General features: G+C 35.7%; 1 protein-coding gene across 5 annotated transcripts in view; it reads right to left on the reverse strand.

The window, feature by feature from the left end:
* LOC131068645 (cell division cycle protein 27 homolog B) overlaps window positions 1–11584 on the reverse strand; it is a 47380-nt gene extending 35796 nt beyond the window's left edge. For 2 of the 5 annotated variants that reach the window (XM_058003881.2, XM_058003878.2), the window contains exons 1-6: window positions 11101–11584; window positions 10769–10864; window positions 2654–2726; window positions 2410–2519; window positions 2021–2067; window positions 1052–1149 (exon numbers count right to left, since the gene is read on the reverse strand). In XM_058003881.2, coding sequence (XP_057859864.2) covers window positions 1052–1149; window positions 2021–2067; window positions 2410–2519; window positions 2654–2726; window positions 10769–10864; window positions 11101–11205 — 529 coding nt within the window. In that variant the 5' untranslated portion in view covers window positions 11206–11584. The remainder of the gene's footprint in view (window positions 1–1051; window positions 1150–2020; window positions 2068–2409; window positions 2520–2653; window positions 2727–10768; window positions 10865–11100) is intronic. The other 3 variants (XM_058003879.2, XM_058003880.2, XM_058003882.2) reach the window with 3 other exon arrangements.
* Between the last annotated feature and the right edge of the window lie 2465 nt (window positions 11585–14049).

A 14049-nucleotide genomic window follows, 5' to 3' on the forward strand; every position in this document is an offset into this window, starting at 1 on the left:
TTTGCAATTATTTAAAATCTTGGCATAACATGCTACTGGTAGTCACAGCACTAAAAAGCTGTTAAAATAATATTGCTCAACCAGCCATACATCTGTTTAAGCTGCACTACCATACAATAAAGCTGCAAATACGGGTATGAATTTCCTTTCAATTTTGAAATGATATTGTTGTAATTGACAAAAAATATTTCAACTCAGTAGAATAATATTTATAAATGTAATTTTCTATGTGGTTTACGACCAAAAATATTGGAAGAATTGTTGATGATTTCAGTGTCTTAAGTCTAGATGGCTATGTCATCACAACGTCAATGAATTAATTTCATTTCTAGTTTTCTAGTTTTACTTTGTGCAATTCTCCATCAAACTTAGATTTTACTGTATTTCTGGAAGGCTTGCCACCAAAACTAGCCTCAAACATTTTATTATAATATCATTCTGCATGCTCTCACCTTGCCCAAGTCGAGATCTTGGTGATCAAAAGGTGTTAAGGTTTCATGCTTGTTCAGAGTAAAAAGGAAAAATAAAGAAATATTCAATTTTAAGACAATTCACATTCCAAAGAAACTCTCAAGTGAGTCTTTAGTCAACTTTCATCCCATATCTCTATGCAACACTGCATACAAAACCATATCAAAGGTAATAGCAAGTAGGCCCAAATGTGTGCTCCAAAATCTAATCAAAGCATGTTCAACCCAACAGAGACTATACTAAGCGCACAATTCTTGTTCACAAAGCCATATATTCAATTGCTAGCTCAAATCAAAAATGCATGATCATCAAGCATGACATCAACAAAGCTTATAATACAATCAACTAGCACAATTTGATGAGTATATTATTGAAATTTGTCTTCCCGCAAGCATGGCGAGAATGAATATTCAATTCTATCTCTACCACTGAATATAACGTCAACATAGACAGTTGACATGGAAAATTATGTAATGCTATTGAAAAAAATACAAGATATGAAAACAAAAGAATATTAGATTTTCTAAATAGTTGAATTTGAATAAGGAAAAGTATGATTTATTGCAATGTTAACAATTACCTAGGATGCACAACTCTTCATATGCAGACCAAAGAAATGGATCTAGCGACACAGCTTGTATAAAATGCTCAATCGAAATTTTCCTTCGATCGGTATACCTGTGGAAAAAAAACCAATAATAGAGACATTTTAAATCAATAATACAGAAACATCTACAGATAACTTGTATTTAGTAACCATTTTGGAGGTGCTGATGTCCAACGAGCCGGACTGTGGCACAGTAGCCTAACTCATACTTGACATCCACTCAAAATGTTCAATGAGTAAAAAGCACCGATGTTCAAAATTGCAAAATATATTCAACCAAAAGAAAAAGGAAACAACAAATAGACTTTATATAGAATAATTTGCTCTTACTCGGGAAACAAATGAAGAAAATTAGTTATTAAATATTAGAGAAAATGACAAGTTCAGCAAGACAGTGTCAACTTAGATTTGAGAGAGTGAGGGTAAACCATAATTGACACTCTACAGAAACCAAGGTTTACCATTACCAGGAGTATCGCTCTTACTCAGGAAAAATCTTTGGAAAATCAGCTATCAATTTTCAAGCCAAATATTAGAGAATGTTGTATTCCACAAGGCAATGGTTATTTTCATTTCAAGCCAAATATAAGATCATAGGCATCAAAACAAAAAATAGCATATCATGTGAAATAGGTATAAGATAAAATTTATCAATAACATTATAATGAACCAAAGTAACCATCAAATAGCAATATATGCTTCTTTAATGTTTTTCAATCGAAATTTTAAAAAATTTAAAATAGTAATTAAACAAACGGTGCAGTGAACTGTGCACTACTTGCATGTCACTAAATGTATCTGCGTATAGGATCATCAAATGAAAACGTCAAAACAAATGTCAATTAAACACTGGTGTGTGCCAATAACACTTAACATACAGTGATTTTGGGAGATTCTGAATGAATCCATCAAATTCTAAAATCTGCAATGTGGAGAACTGACCTGTATATCAGTCCGAGGAGGTAATGACCAGCAGCGCCATTTGGAATCTACACAATAAAAACAAAGGATTTATACCCCTTTATCTCCTAGAAATTTGCATTATACGAAAAAAAAATCAACAGAAGAAAAAGTATTTATTTTGGTTCCTGGTTGCTGAGGATGAATTTATTTCGTGGTTCACAATAACCTATACTTTTATCCCTCAGTAGTTGGTAATAAATGTTTTTAGTGTTTGCCAAATATTTAATATACAACACGTCATCCTTTTCAATATAAGTACAGAATGGAAAAATACTACAATAGCATTTACCAAAACACATATAAACAAAAGCAACAAAGCTATGTTAAAAATTGAAAAATAAAAAGATGTAGATGTTCTCTCTTACAACCTCTGTGCTAGGCTCATTAACTGGGCATAATGCTGCTTCCGCTTCACGATGAAGTCCCATCTCAAAGCATGAAAATGCAAATAAATACCGGGATTGTGGCAATTGTGTCCCTTTAGTCACCAAACCCATGAAATTGATAAGTCAAAATGCGTCAGATTTCTTAAAAAACTCTAGTGTGAAAAAATCATAATAATCATGGAATTCTAGTCATCCTGCAAATGAATGCATAGCTTCCAATCTGTACCTTTTAAGATGTGGTATGCCCGATAAGCTTGATTGCTACGCAAGAAACAGCATGCCAATAATTGAAAATTGCTCTGTTCACAACCAATAACATTTAAAATATTAGAAATCTCAAAACAAGAAATTGCAAATTCCAAGTTTCCAACTAATTGAACATCTGACTGTTTATGTAATCGTTAGTCTTCAAAACAAATACAATTAACAATAATGTTACAAAACCAAAACTGGCTCATTCATCAAATTTTAAGATTTTCTAGTTCATACAACCATCATAATCATGGTGACTGGAATGATTTATTTATCACAGCATTTTATTTTTCTATCGAGTATGACACTGTTTGAAATAAGATCATAAAGCCTATACAATCTGTGATTTGAATCCTTCCAACTATTTCTTCTTGTAATGGTATTGCATACCTGTGCCCATTTCCCTTATTTTTTGGGCATGCTTCTATTAGAGTGTCTTTAGTGTAACGACTAATCTACAAGTTAAAGATTCTTGCATGAATTCTGCTCATGACATCACAATATCCCAGTCCCATTATCACTCATTTACAAGGACTGATTCCAATCCCTACATCCCCCATTCATCGCCCTGGATCATATCAGCAACTACGACTACACCCAGGTCATTTCAACAGTTGCAGATACGAACACTGAATTTTAAAATTCAAATTTAAAATTTTACACATTGCCAACCTTTTCACTAGTCGGTGTTAACGACCTAGCACAAATTCTGTTGATTTTTGTGTTAGGTTGTTGTATTTGAAGGCATTCATTCATTCATTTGAGATCATGCTGGAATGTGAGAAACTAAATCAAAGAACATAAAGAGAAACCAAATCTTCATTGTATACTTGTTAAATTTTCCTAGGCCCACTGCAAGGTTACTTCTTGCCCTTTAATTGTAGTTCTAAAACCATAATCAGTCCAACCAGGAATCTGGCTGAGGAGAACAGACACTTGCAATTCAGCATTTTCCCCAAAGCTATTTATAAACACAGCTAATCCTTAGTGAGTTTCACATATCAAAAGATAGAGGCAAGTGAATTCCAACAGTCACTGTCTGCCAGTGCATTCCCACGAGTACAAGTTCAGGTCTGCATGCCAAATCATTTCCACATTCATGGAGATCATTCTGCAGATATGGTATGGAAACAGAGCAACACAAAGTCAGTGTGCAGATTCTGCGACAGTCATTGAACAAGCCCTACAAATCTAGCATTGTGGCAAATTTATTCCTGGCTTCTTCTAGACCACCTTCAGAATGCAGCAAAAATTTGCATTTAAAAAATTCATTTAATTCAGCATTTTTGTAGTCCCAGCTCATCTATCTAGACTTAATTTTTATCTGTTGCTTTATTTATTTAATTAGACCAGATTATTTTATGCAAAGGATACAGTTTCCCTTACACTTCTATGAAAAAAGAGACCTTAAAACATAAGCTTGAAAATAAAAATGACATTAAACCTCTAAACAAATAGTAGAGTTGACATCTAATCTAATTAATGCAATGCTTTGAACAAACTTTTAAGCTATGTTACCAGGCATGCAGGTCAAAGGATGGGTGCAGGTGCATTTTTGGCCTATGTCCGAGTGTGTCCCTAGGTTCACCCAAGGCACCACCCAGATGCCCGTGCGATACACTAAGCAAATATAGCATGCAACCGGCCAAACCCAGAGTACCCGCACACAAAAATGGGTCAACAAGTCAATTTAAAACAAAAACAAAAAAGCATTTAATAATTTTTTAACGCCCCCAAAGGAATTTGCCAAAATTTACCTCCAATTGTTCTCTGCTACTCGTTTCACAAACAGAAAACACCAAGAATACCATTATTTCCTCCATTTTTTACTTGTAATTGTTTTTTTTACTTATGGAGCCCAATTTTTGGACATCGACGGTAGCGGAAATGCCTATTTTTGCTTGAGTTCACCCAAAGTTCAGCTCAGGGGCCTAGGCCGAACCCAAACTGTATCCGTACCCGAATCACACTTGGCCCCATACCCAGACCCAGACCCAAACACGCGAATCTTGTAACTTCAAAGGTAGTCAAGCACAGAAAGAGCCCAAAAAGTAAAAGCATTGATCCTAGATGATGAGTGGTAGGCTTGTGTGGAATATGTTTTGGATTTCACTAAGTCCATCATGAGCATGATTAGGTATGTTGTCATCACACATAATTCCGTGAAATTTATGATGGCATGAACTCCATGGTGGAAAAATTAAGAACAATAATGGAGGCCAAGGAACAAGCCCAATGGAAACATTTTTCAAAAGTGTGCAACTAATTATCGTTGACCGTTGGAAAAAGATGACCACCCCCTTACATCTCTTAGCATTTGCTATGTCGCCAAAGTATTATAGCAAAGGGTACTTTTATTGCCAAGGAAGGTGGCACCATATAGGGATGTGGAGGTTGTTACTGGCTAGAAGGCCGCATATAGAAAGATATTCTCAAATCATGAAATTTGAAATATTGTCTTGAATGAGTTTGGCTAATTCATATATTCAAAAAATCATGATGTTTCCACTCTTAATCACAAATATACTAAGTTACCGGTTCGGGTTCGGGCACCGGTTCGGGTTCGAAGAACCCGGTACGTCGGTACGGCAAAATTTTGAAAAGGGGTTTAGGTTCGTTTGGGTTCGTTAGTACAAAAACATGTAAATTATATATATATATATGCAACCTATAAGCATGAATTAAGATTAGCATGTCACATAGCATCATATAAACAACAAAACCAACATAAACTTGTAATCGTAGCATCATGATCATACCATAACAGCATCATATACATCAAGTCTAATATCAAAATGATAAAATATTCAAGTATCATTGTTTCAACTTTCAACAATTTAAAGTTTGATCATTAAATGGATTCAAACTAAGAACATCCAAGTTTAATTTTTCAAACTAAGGACCTGGATTTTGCCGGCAACGCCCCCAACGAGATCAAGGGGCAATGCCCCTTGCGAGGGTCTGGGGGCAGCGCCCCCAACGAGGGTCTGGGGGCAGAGCCCCCAGCGGGGTCGAGGGGCAATGCCCCTCGCAGAGTCCCAGGGCAGCGCCCAGGGCACGCTCCCTGTCACGGTATAGGGCGAGGTCGAGGGGCTGCGCCCCCGCCGCCAACACCAAATCACAACCTTCAAACCCACACGGAACTCTATGGCATGCATCAATTTTCTGTTTTTTTAAGACGTCTAATTTTCTGCTTTTTAAGGTTATAACTTTCACTTTTTACAAGGCGGAATTGAAAAAAAAATTAAATTTGCATTGTTTTTTGACTTTACGGGCCACCCAGCCGCCCAAGTTCGACTGGGTCCGCCCAGGTTCGACTGGGTTCGACGAGGGTCGAACCCACTCTGGGTTTTTCAAACACTGGTCGAACCGGACCCGATCGAACTCGGACCCGTACCAGGGGGGCCCAGAGGCGAACCCGATAACCTAGCAAATATAGGATAAGTGTTGATGAGTGGAAGGTATCTACATGATCAAGGCTCCCAAGTATGTATCTTTTAATTATTTTTTTATTGTTTTTCGTTTAATGCCATCATATTAAAATATTTCTATTTTATAATTTTTGTTTCAAGTTTTGATTTTTGAATTATAAAATAAAATACTAATTATGTAAACTCAACAAGATGCAAGTTCTTCAGCTGAGCAGAATTGGAGTACACACTCCATCCACTCAGTGAAGCACAATCATTTGGGTGCAAAAAAAGCACAAAATTTTGGTCTATATCACTCCAAACTCCATCTATTGTCACATAAGAATCCTGAAGACAATGAGGGTGTGACAAAGAATTCGGATCTAGCCCATGAGTGTGCTGATTTAGATACTACAATTGCACAGCTTCCAAGTCTCTACAGATGAGGCAGCTCTTGCACTTCACATGGCTATTGGGAGTGGCAATCCAATGGATTGTGATTCAAATGAAGTTGAACAAAATGTTCACCTTGATGCTTCTAATGAAGAAGAACATGAATAATAAATATCGATTGTAATTAGAATTTTCATTGTGTAATGACATTTTGACACTTCGTATTATCATTTTTGCAAATTATGAATATGATATTTTTTTTAATAAGAGGCATATATGCTTTTGACCTGGAGCTATGAACCAGTGAGGTCACAACCGGTGTACCTCATCACCATTATAACCATTCAACATTTACACCACAATGGGATTTGCACCTTGATGGCAAGAACGGCAACAGTACAACTTAACCATCACACCATGCCAATATTAGCAATTATGAATATGAGGATTGAAAGACTCTTATTTTTGCAGATTTGAGTGGAACTAAGTAGACCCACTAAGGAGAACCAATGTAGAGATAGAGAAGATAGCAAGATGCATAGCAGTTTGTACGAAGTGTATGCAGAGAGAAAGAGGAAGGCCAATGAAAAGGCCAACATTGTAAATAAGTTGTAGATTCATGTGATCTTGTTTGATAGAAATGTCAAATAAAACATTGAATGCATTTGTTTGTTGTTATGTGTAATCTTTATCTCATGTGTGGAAAATTGCATTATTGAGCAGAAAGTATCTGCCTGTGAAAGCACAAGAGAAGTGAGTTTTGTATGTGTTTAAGGCAGGAGTGAGTTTTCCTCTTTTGCATCAATCCTCAACACCCCCTGGCCCACGAACATGGAAGGATTTCAGGTCCACTCCATCCCTCAGTCCACCTTAGAGGTTGGTCATCCTCCTAGACCAAGCCCAGGAGCAATCATTTGCATCCCAGCCCACGAGCATGGCAAGACCTCCAATTCATCCATCTCAGGGTGGCATGCTTGATAAGATGTATAAAGACTGCCTCCTTCAACAAGCCCAAGAGCACTAATTCACCTCCCAGCCCATGAGCATGGCAGGACCTCCAATCCATCCATCTTGGGGTGACGTACTTGATGAAGAAAACTCTTGTTAACTCGGAAGGCTGGCCATCCTTCCTATTTGCAAGACATTTCTAATAAATTGAAAATAGATTGCTAAAGAAATTTGCTAGAACATTTCTAATTAAATACCTCTTGCTGAAATCAATAGATTTATTCAAATGGCTGCAATAACTCAATTTCTGAAATATTTTTATTTCTGCTCTCAATTTATATTCTATATTAATTCATTTCTGTCGTATTTACTTGCGCATTTTTCATAATCTGATTTATTTGAGTTCTCACTATATTTCTAATTAAAATAGATGCCTATATTGATGATCCAAATATGATCCTCTCCAATGATTCGCTCTCCCCTCTATATCTTTCAATTAGAGGATGCCACACCCCTCAATAAACATTGCCTTTCAATTTGATTTCTTATAATTATAGTCAGCCTTTTTTTCAAATAAATTTCTTATAATTCTAGTTGGCCCTTTAGATTAGTAGCTGCTATTTTAACTCCTTTAATATGGGTGGGCTGTCCTTATTAAATCTAATCACCTGATTTTAATTATTTATACAGGCTGTGATTTGTATTAATTAAGAGCTGCTAACCCTAGTTAAGAAGGGACATGACACTTGTGATTTGTGCAGCGAATAAAAACAAAAAATTTGGATGAGTGCACATCTTCACGCTAGCTGAAATACACTAAAAACTAGCAACAGTTCACCCCAATGATGATTCCTAGATGGAATTATTCTAATGAATAGAAGGGTTTTCATTCTTGAATCCATTATGTGACAAAGGGTTTTTGTCTTAGACTGAACATGTGAACAATATTCAATCTTCTAAGAAATGAATTTGATAATATAAATTGCCAATCCTATTTGTTCCTCAACTCCTCCTCATATAGACTTTAAGGAAAAAAAATTCTCCTTTTTCCCTCCAAACTATATTTTGAATTTGGAACCCCATTCCTGACATCACTTTTTGTACATCTTTTAAATCATATTTTTAATAATTAAATGTAAATTGTCTTTTTTTATGAATATAACTTAAAATCACTTTTTTGACAAGTTAAATTTTAATAAAAAAATAAGCCAAGGGCCTTCGTTGGACTTATGCTTGAGAATTGGACATGACAAGGTTGTACGTCCCAATGCCATTAATTTATTTTTGGTCATTTGTAGACATTTATATATTTATTTATTTATTTCTTCTTTATTCCTTTCTTTCTCTATGAAAAAAATTTTTAAAAGGGTCAATTATTGCTTAGGTAAGCCATCATTGTAAATACAATAGAGGGACACTATTGTCAATTTGTCAACTAAAGCTTGGTCTGGAACCTGCACAACAAGTTAGTCAACATTTTCATTATCTATGATAGATCATATATTCAACATTCTTTATATATTGCCCAGTTTATATGAAGGATTCAACAACCCTTTCTCTCCCTACACCTGTCCCCATTATGGAGCTCAAGGAGAATCACACAAGGCACCATCAAGCCCTCTCCAACAAGCCCAAGAGCACCAAGGACATCATCAACTTGGCCTCTTGGCCCACACTCGGGGTTGGCGTACCTGCTGGAGCCTAGTGCTCTTGCTTCCTTGTATTCTCCCTCCACAATTGGATGGTGAGATTGAAAGGTATTATAGACTCCATCATATAATTTACTTAATCGTCATATGAACAGTTAGTGATAGAAAGGCATTATTACATTGTCAGACATATTGCAGTCTATATTAATAATACTTTTAAATTCTGCATGAGAACATTATCAGGCTTCATATATTAAGCATACATATTAAGTACATCCCCATGCATACCACCAAGAACAAGGATGTTACTGCCTGCAACTTAATAACATTTCTGATCTGATCTAATCCATGGCGATGACACTGACTGCTTTGATTCCTTTCCTTTATATCTCTCAATGTGAGGGAGAGGTCACACCTCTTCATCATGTATGCCCATTGGCAAGAGACACACCCTTTCACCATTAGCACCCTTTGAAAGAGTGCAACTCTTCATTATCTCTGCCCTTCGAAAGGGGCACAACCTTTCACAATCAGATCTGCACTTCTGATTCCCAAATTACCCCTCCTCTCAAATGAGGTTCTCTTCTCCCTTTTATATCTCATGTTTGAGGGAGCCAAAACTTTTCATTCCATTTCTTTTGACCATTCATTAACTGAATCAAATTTTAATTATATTCTTTTATATTTTTATTTTTATTTAATTTTTATTCTTTTGCATTTAAATTTTATTATTATTGTTTACCATTAAATTCTACTTCAAAGTGGGGATATTACAGTCCACCCCACTCAAGATTGCTTGTCCTCAAGCAATGTCAATTTATGATTCCCCAAATCAAACTTTGGGAATTTGTAATCTTTCATGTGGTGTAATTAGCTTCTTCTATAGACCCTAAGATAGTTTAGGTATTGGAGGTTCTATACTTCTTTCATTATCTTGGTTATGTCCACTTGTGCTAACATGATAAACATGTTGGAAATACATCAGGTCAAACACGGAGCATAAACATGAATATATACAGACATGAAGCATACACAAAAATACGCATGTTAGATTTATTGATTCATCTTTACCCTGCAGGATGGCAGGATCAAAGCTCTGATACCATTTGTAATGTCCCCTAATGGGACCCTCTTATATTGTAACCTAGAATCATAATTAGAGGGGCACTATTGTCAACTAAAGCCTGGTCTGGAACCTGCACAACAGGTTAGTCAACATTTCCATTATGCTATGATAGATCATTTGCGCCCTGCCACTGTACAGCTGTTAATTTTAAAAAAATAATGAAAAATGGCAGAAGGTCGGCTAAAGGAAAACATTCTATGTGAATTTATTATGTTTTTCATCTCTCTCGTTATATCAAAATCTAAACTTCAAAATAATGTGACAGTATTATTTGTAAATAAATAAATAAATATACGGCCAACTAAAAATCTCATCTTCAAACACGTTTCACATTAGCATCAAAGAAATAACTGAGAACCAAAAGTAAAACTAAAACAATGTCAGCCCAAAGGAACTGCCATTTATATAGATTCATTTTTATTGTTTCCTATAATGCAACACCTGCAATTACTCCTCATTTTTTTGCCACATTTAATGACTATACTATGGGAAGAAAACCCTGAAATAGGAATGCAGAATGCAGCATAAACCCAGTCTTATACAACGGGAAAAAATTAAGATACCTTGACACGAAAGATTGAATGAAAAAGAAATTGTTTGCCTGAGACTTTCGTCTGTATCTTAACAAGAGGGCCTTCGCAGAGAAAATTTGTTTTCCACTGTTATTTAGAAAGCTATGATTACTTCCACGCAAAGTTCAAGTCCCCCAAACATCATCGAGTTAACCAACAAAACATCTCAGGAAAAAAAACAGAAACATTTCAAACAGTGAAAAATACTCTGCCCTCTGACAACCTTTCCTATTCAAACCCTAAAAATCATTTCAAGATTTCCACACAACCAATCAATAACATTTTGTTAAATGCCCTAGTTGTGATGTGAATAAAATCATTACCTCTGAAGGATATTCCGCGCAGAGACGCTCGCAAAGAAAAGTAGCGTTGCGATACATATACAGACGAAGGCTGGAATTTACGCACTCCACCATTTTGGCCTCCATCTTACATCAAATTTAAACCGCCAACAGCGTCTCCAGAGTTGCGGGTTCGACTCTCACCAAGCCACCAAAAAAGAAGAATAAGATGATGATGATAACATGAAGAAGAAGCAAACTCCTAGTGCTTGCCGTTGTGCAGATCAGATCACAGCTTGTATGAACCAGAATGGCGAAAACAGAAAAAAAAAATCCGTGGTGCGCCTGGAATAAAGCGAACCCTTGTATTATTTTCCGGCTATTGCATCCGTTTGAATTTTTTCCGTCTGGCTTTTCTAATATTTTGGTTAAAGATCTGACCTGATAGATTACTGGTGGCGTTTTCAAATCGGTATGTCCGTTACGCGGATTCAAAATTGCAAAGCTTATATGATTTCATGTAATTTTATTTTTTCATTTTTCTTGATGTAATTATAAATCCTTATTATAGCAAATAAGGATTTATAATTATGGAGGGATACGGCTGAGGGGAAAATATTATATAGGATAAGAATTTTTTTTTTTTTTTTACATGCTATAGTTAAGTATCAATTTTATGTTATTATTTTTAAAAATTATTTTTATATTTATTTATTGGTTGATCTTATTATCAACTATTATAAAAAATTAAAATAATACTAGAAATCAAAACATTAGAATAGTCTAAATATATTTATTAATATTTGTTTCTAAATATAGAATAACTTTTCAATTGAAAAAATAATAATGGATCACTCCCGAGAAACATAGAGTAGAAATGCAGATAAGGCGAATCAAGAGGATAATCTTGGCGGGCGAGATAGTCATGCGCAAATCAAAGCGAATGGGATGAACAACCTGACAAGGAAAAGGAAGGCATATTGACAATTGATGTGGAGGACGAAACACAGGTGGATTGCGAGTTCTTAAAAGATCTATCGATTTACTGTCACTTCATTGGCCCCAAATTTGAAAGGAAGAAGATTAAGGAATGGATTGAAAACACATGGAACACATATCACCTAATCAAGTTTTTTCCCAAAGGCTTCTTCGTAGTTATCTTTGCAAATAAGGAGGAAAAAAGCAAGATTCTGTAAGGAGGGTTATGGGAATGCGAAGGAGCACCACTCTACATTTAGAAGTGGCACCACAATTTTAACCCTGCAATTTTAAACCCTTGTAACAATCCAATTTGGATTCGATTATACAACCTCCCAATAGAATTATGGTCCAAAGAATGCTTAAAGAAGATTGAAAGATCCCTGGGAACTTTAATAGAGATTGATGGTAAAATTGCAGAGGGGGATTCATATTTATACGCTAGGCTAAAACTTGTGGCAATCAGGAAGATCCCGTAAAAAATTCAACTGAAAATTGATACACAATTTTGGACACAAGAAATTGAAATTGAAGAAGACAAAAAATACTACCTAAGATGTAAGTAGAGAAATCATACAGAGGCAGAGTGCCCAAAATCTCTTAAAAAATTAGATAAATGGATTCCCAAATCAAGGAATGAAGCAACCCAAACCAATCTAAACCCTAATCAAAAGACTAATTCTCAAAACTTTCAAGGACAAAGAAACTCTAAAGAATAGGAGAAAAAAGATATGGGGGAAACATCACTGGACAAGCAAGTCGATGTTGTTTCAGGAAAGATGGTGGTGGTTATTGATAAGTTGAGACTTTGTCATGTTTTTATCATCAAAACTCTTAGGTTTTTGACATCTTTTGGTTTGCATAGTAGTAGTGAAGTGTTGTAAATTGACTATATGTATTCCATGTGTTAAACCTGAACTTATGAAATCATGTTTGAACTTTGTCGGTCTTTTCCTGCAGCCATGCCATGCCATTTATTCCTGCAGCCAAGTGATTTGTTCCTATTGCTATGCGAATTATTTAGGGTAATATCATATGTGAATTAATGAATGTATTAATTAAATAAAATACGTATGCATGTCCTTGTATGTTGTTTTTGTTGTAGTGCAGATAATTAATGATGTCGCAGTGGATATTCTCCTTTCGTGCCTGAAGAAGGAAGAATCACGTAAGAAATAATTGGAGATCAAACTGAAGAGGAGTCAAGCGAGTGCAAGGTATGGCATGAGCGGAGCAGCCAGACAGCACTACGGAAGTTTAACTCTAGTGGGCATTGAATTCGCAAAATACCACCACGGCATGCAAAGACTGTGGTTCAGTTTAGATCCACGTTTCCTGCAGCCAAGCTCTAGTTATCTTCTTCATCAGTCAATCATCCGCCTCTTCTTCTGGGCATGATTTGAGTTGTCCATTATAGTTGATCTTTGCTTTTTAATAAGCTCTTCCTTTTTTCTTAGAGGTTAGGTAGAATAGAAAGGAATAGAGCAGAGAGTTTTGATAAGCATTCTGGAGCTTTTCTTTTAAAACATGTAATCATTTTCAAGAAGCAATGAATAAAAGATATGTTGTTTTGATATGCTAAAAGTATTTTTCTGGAAGCTTGATATCACTCATCCAAGGGGGCCCACTTGGTAAGTGATCCTATGTTTATGCTCATTGAAATTAGTTCCTCTTTAGTTGCAGTAGAAGTTCGTGCCTTGACTATTCCTGCAGCCACTGGAAATAAATCCACTTACTGTTCCTGCAGCCAAGCCAGAACAGAGTGATTTCTGTTATTTATATTAGATCATTCCAGCATTGTTTTTATAAGTTTTCCTATAGCCTTCTATAATTTCCATTCTTGCCTTTCCTTTCCGCATAATGTTAGTTACTGCAGCAATGCAAAATAACCATTGAAGGAGCTTAGTGCATATATAGTGCAAACCCATTTCAAGTTTTACATCCCCGGGTTGATAACTAAATGAACACTAGCCATGAAAATAGTAACTTTACTAGATGAATGTCCAAACTTCG

This window comes from Cryptomeria japonica, chromosome 6 (assembly GCF_030272615.1).
Source record: "Cryptomeria japonica chromosome 6, Sugi_1.0, whole genome shotgun sequence".
Taxonomy (NCBI): domain Eukaryota; kingdom Viridiplantae; phylum Streptophyta; class Pinopsida; order Cupressales; family Cupressaceae; genus Cryptomeria; species Cryptomeria japonica.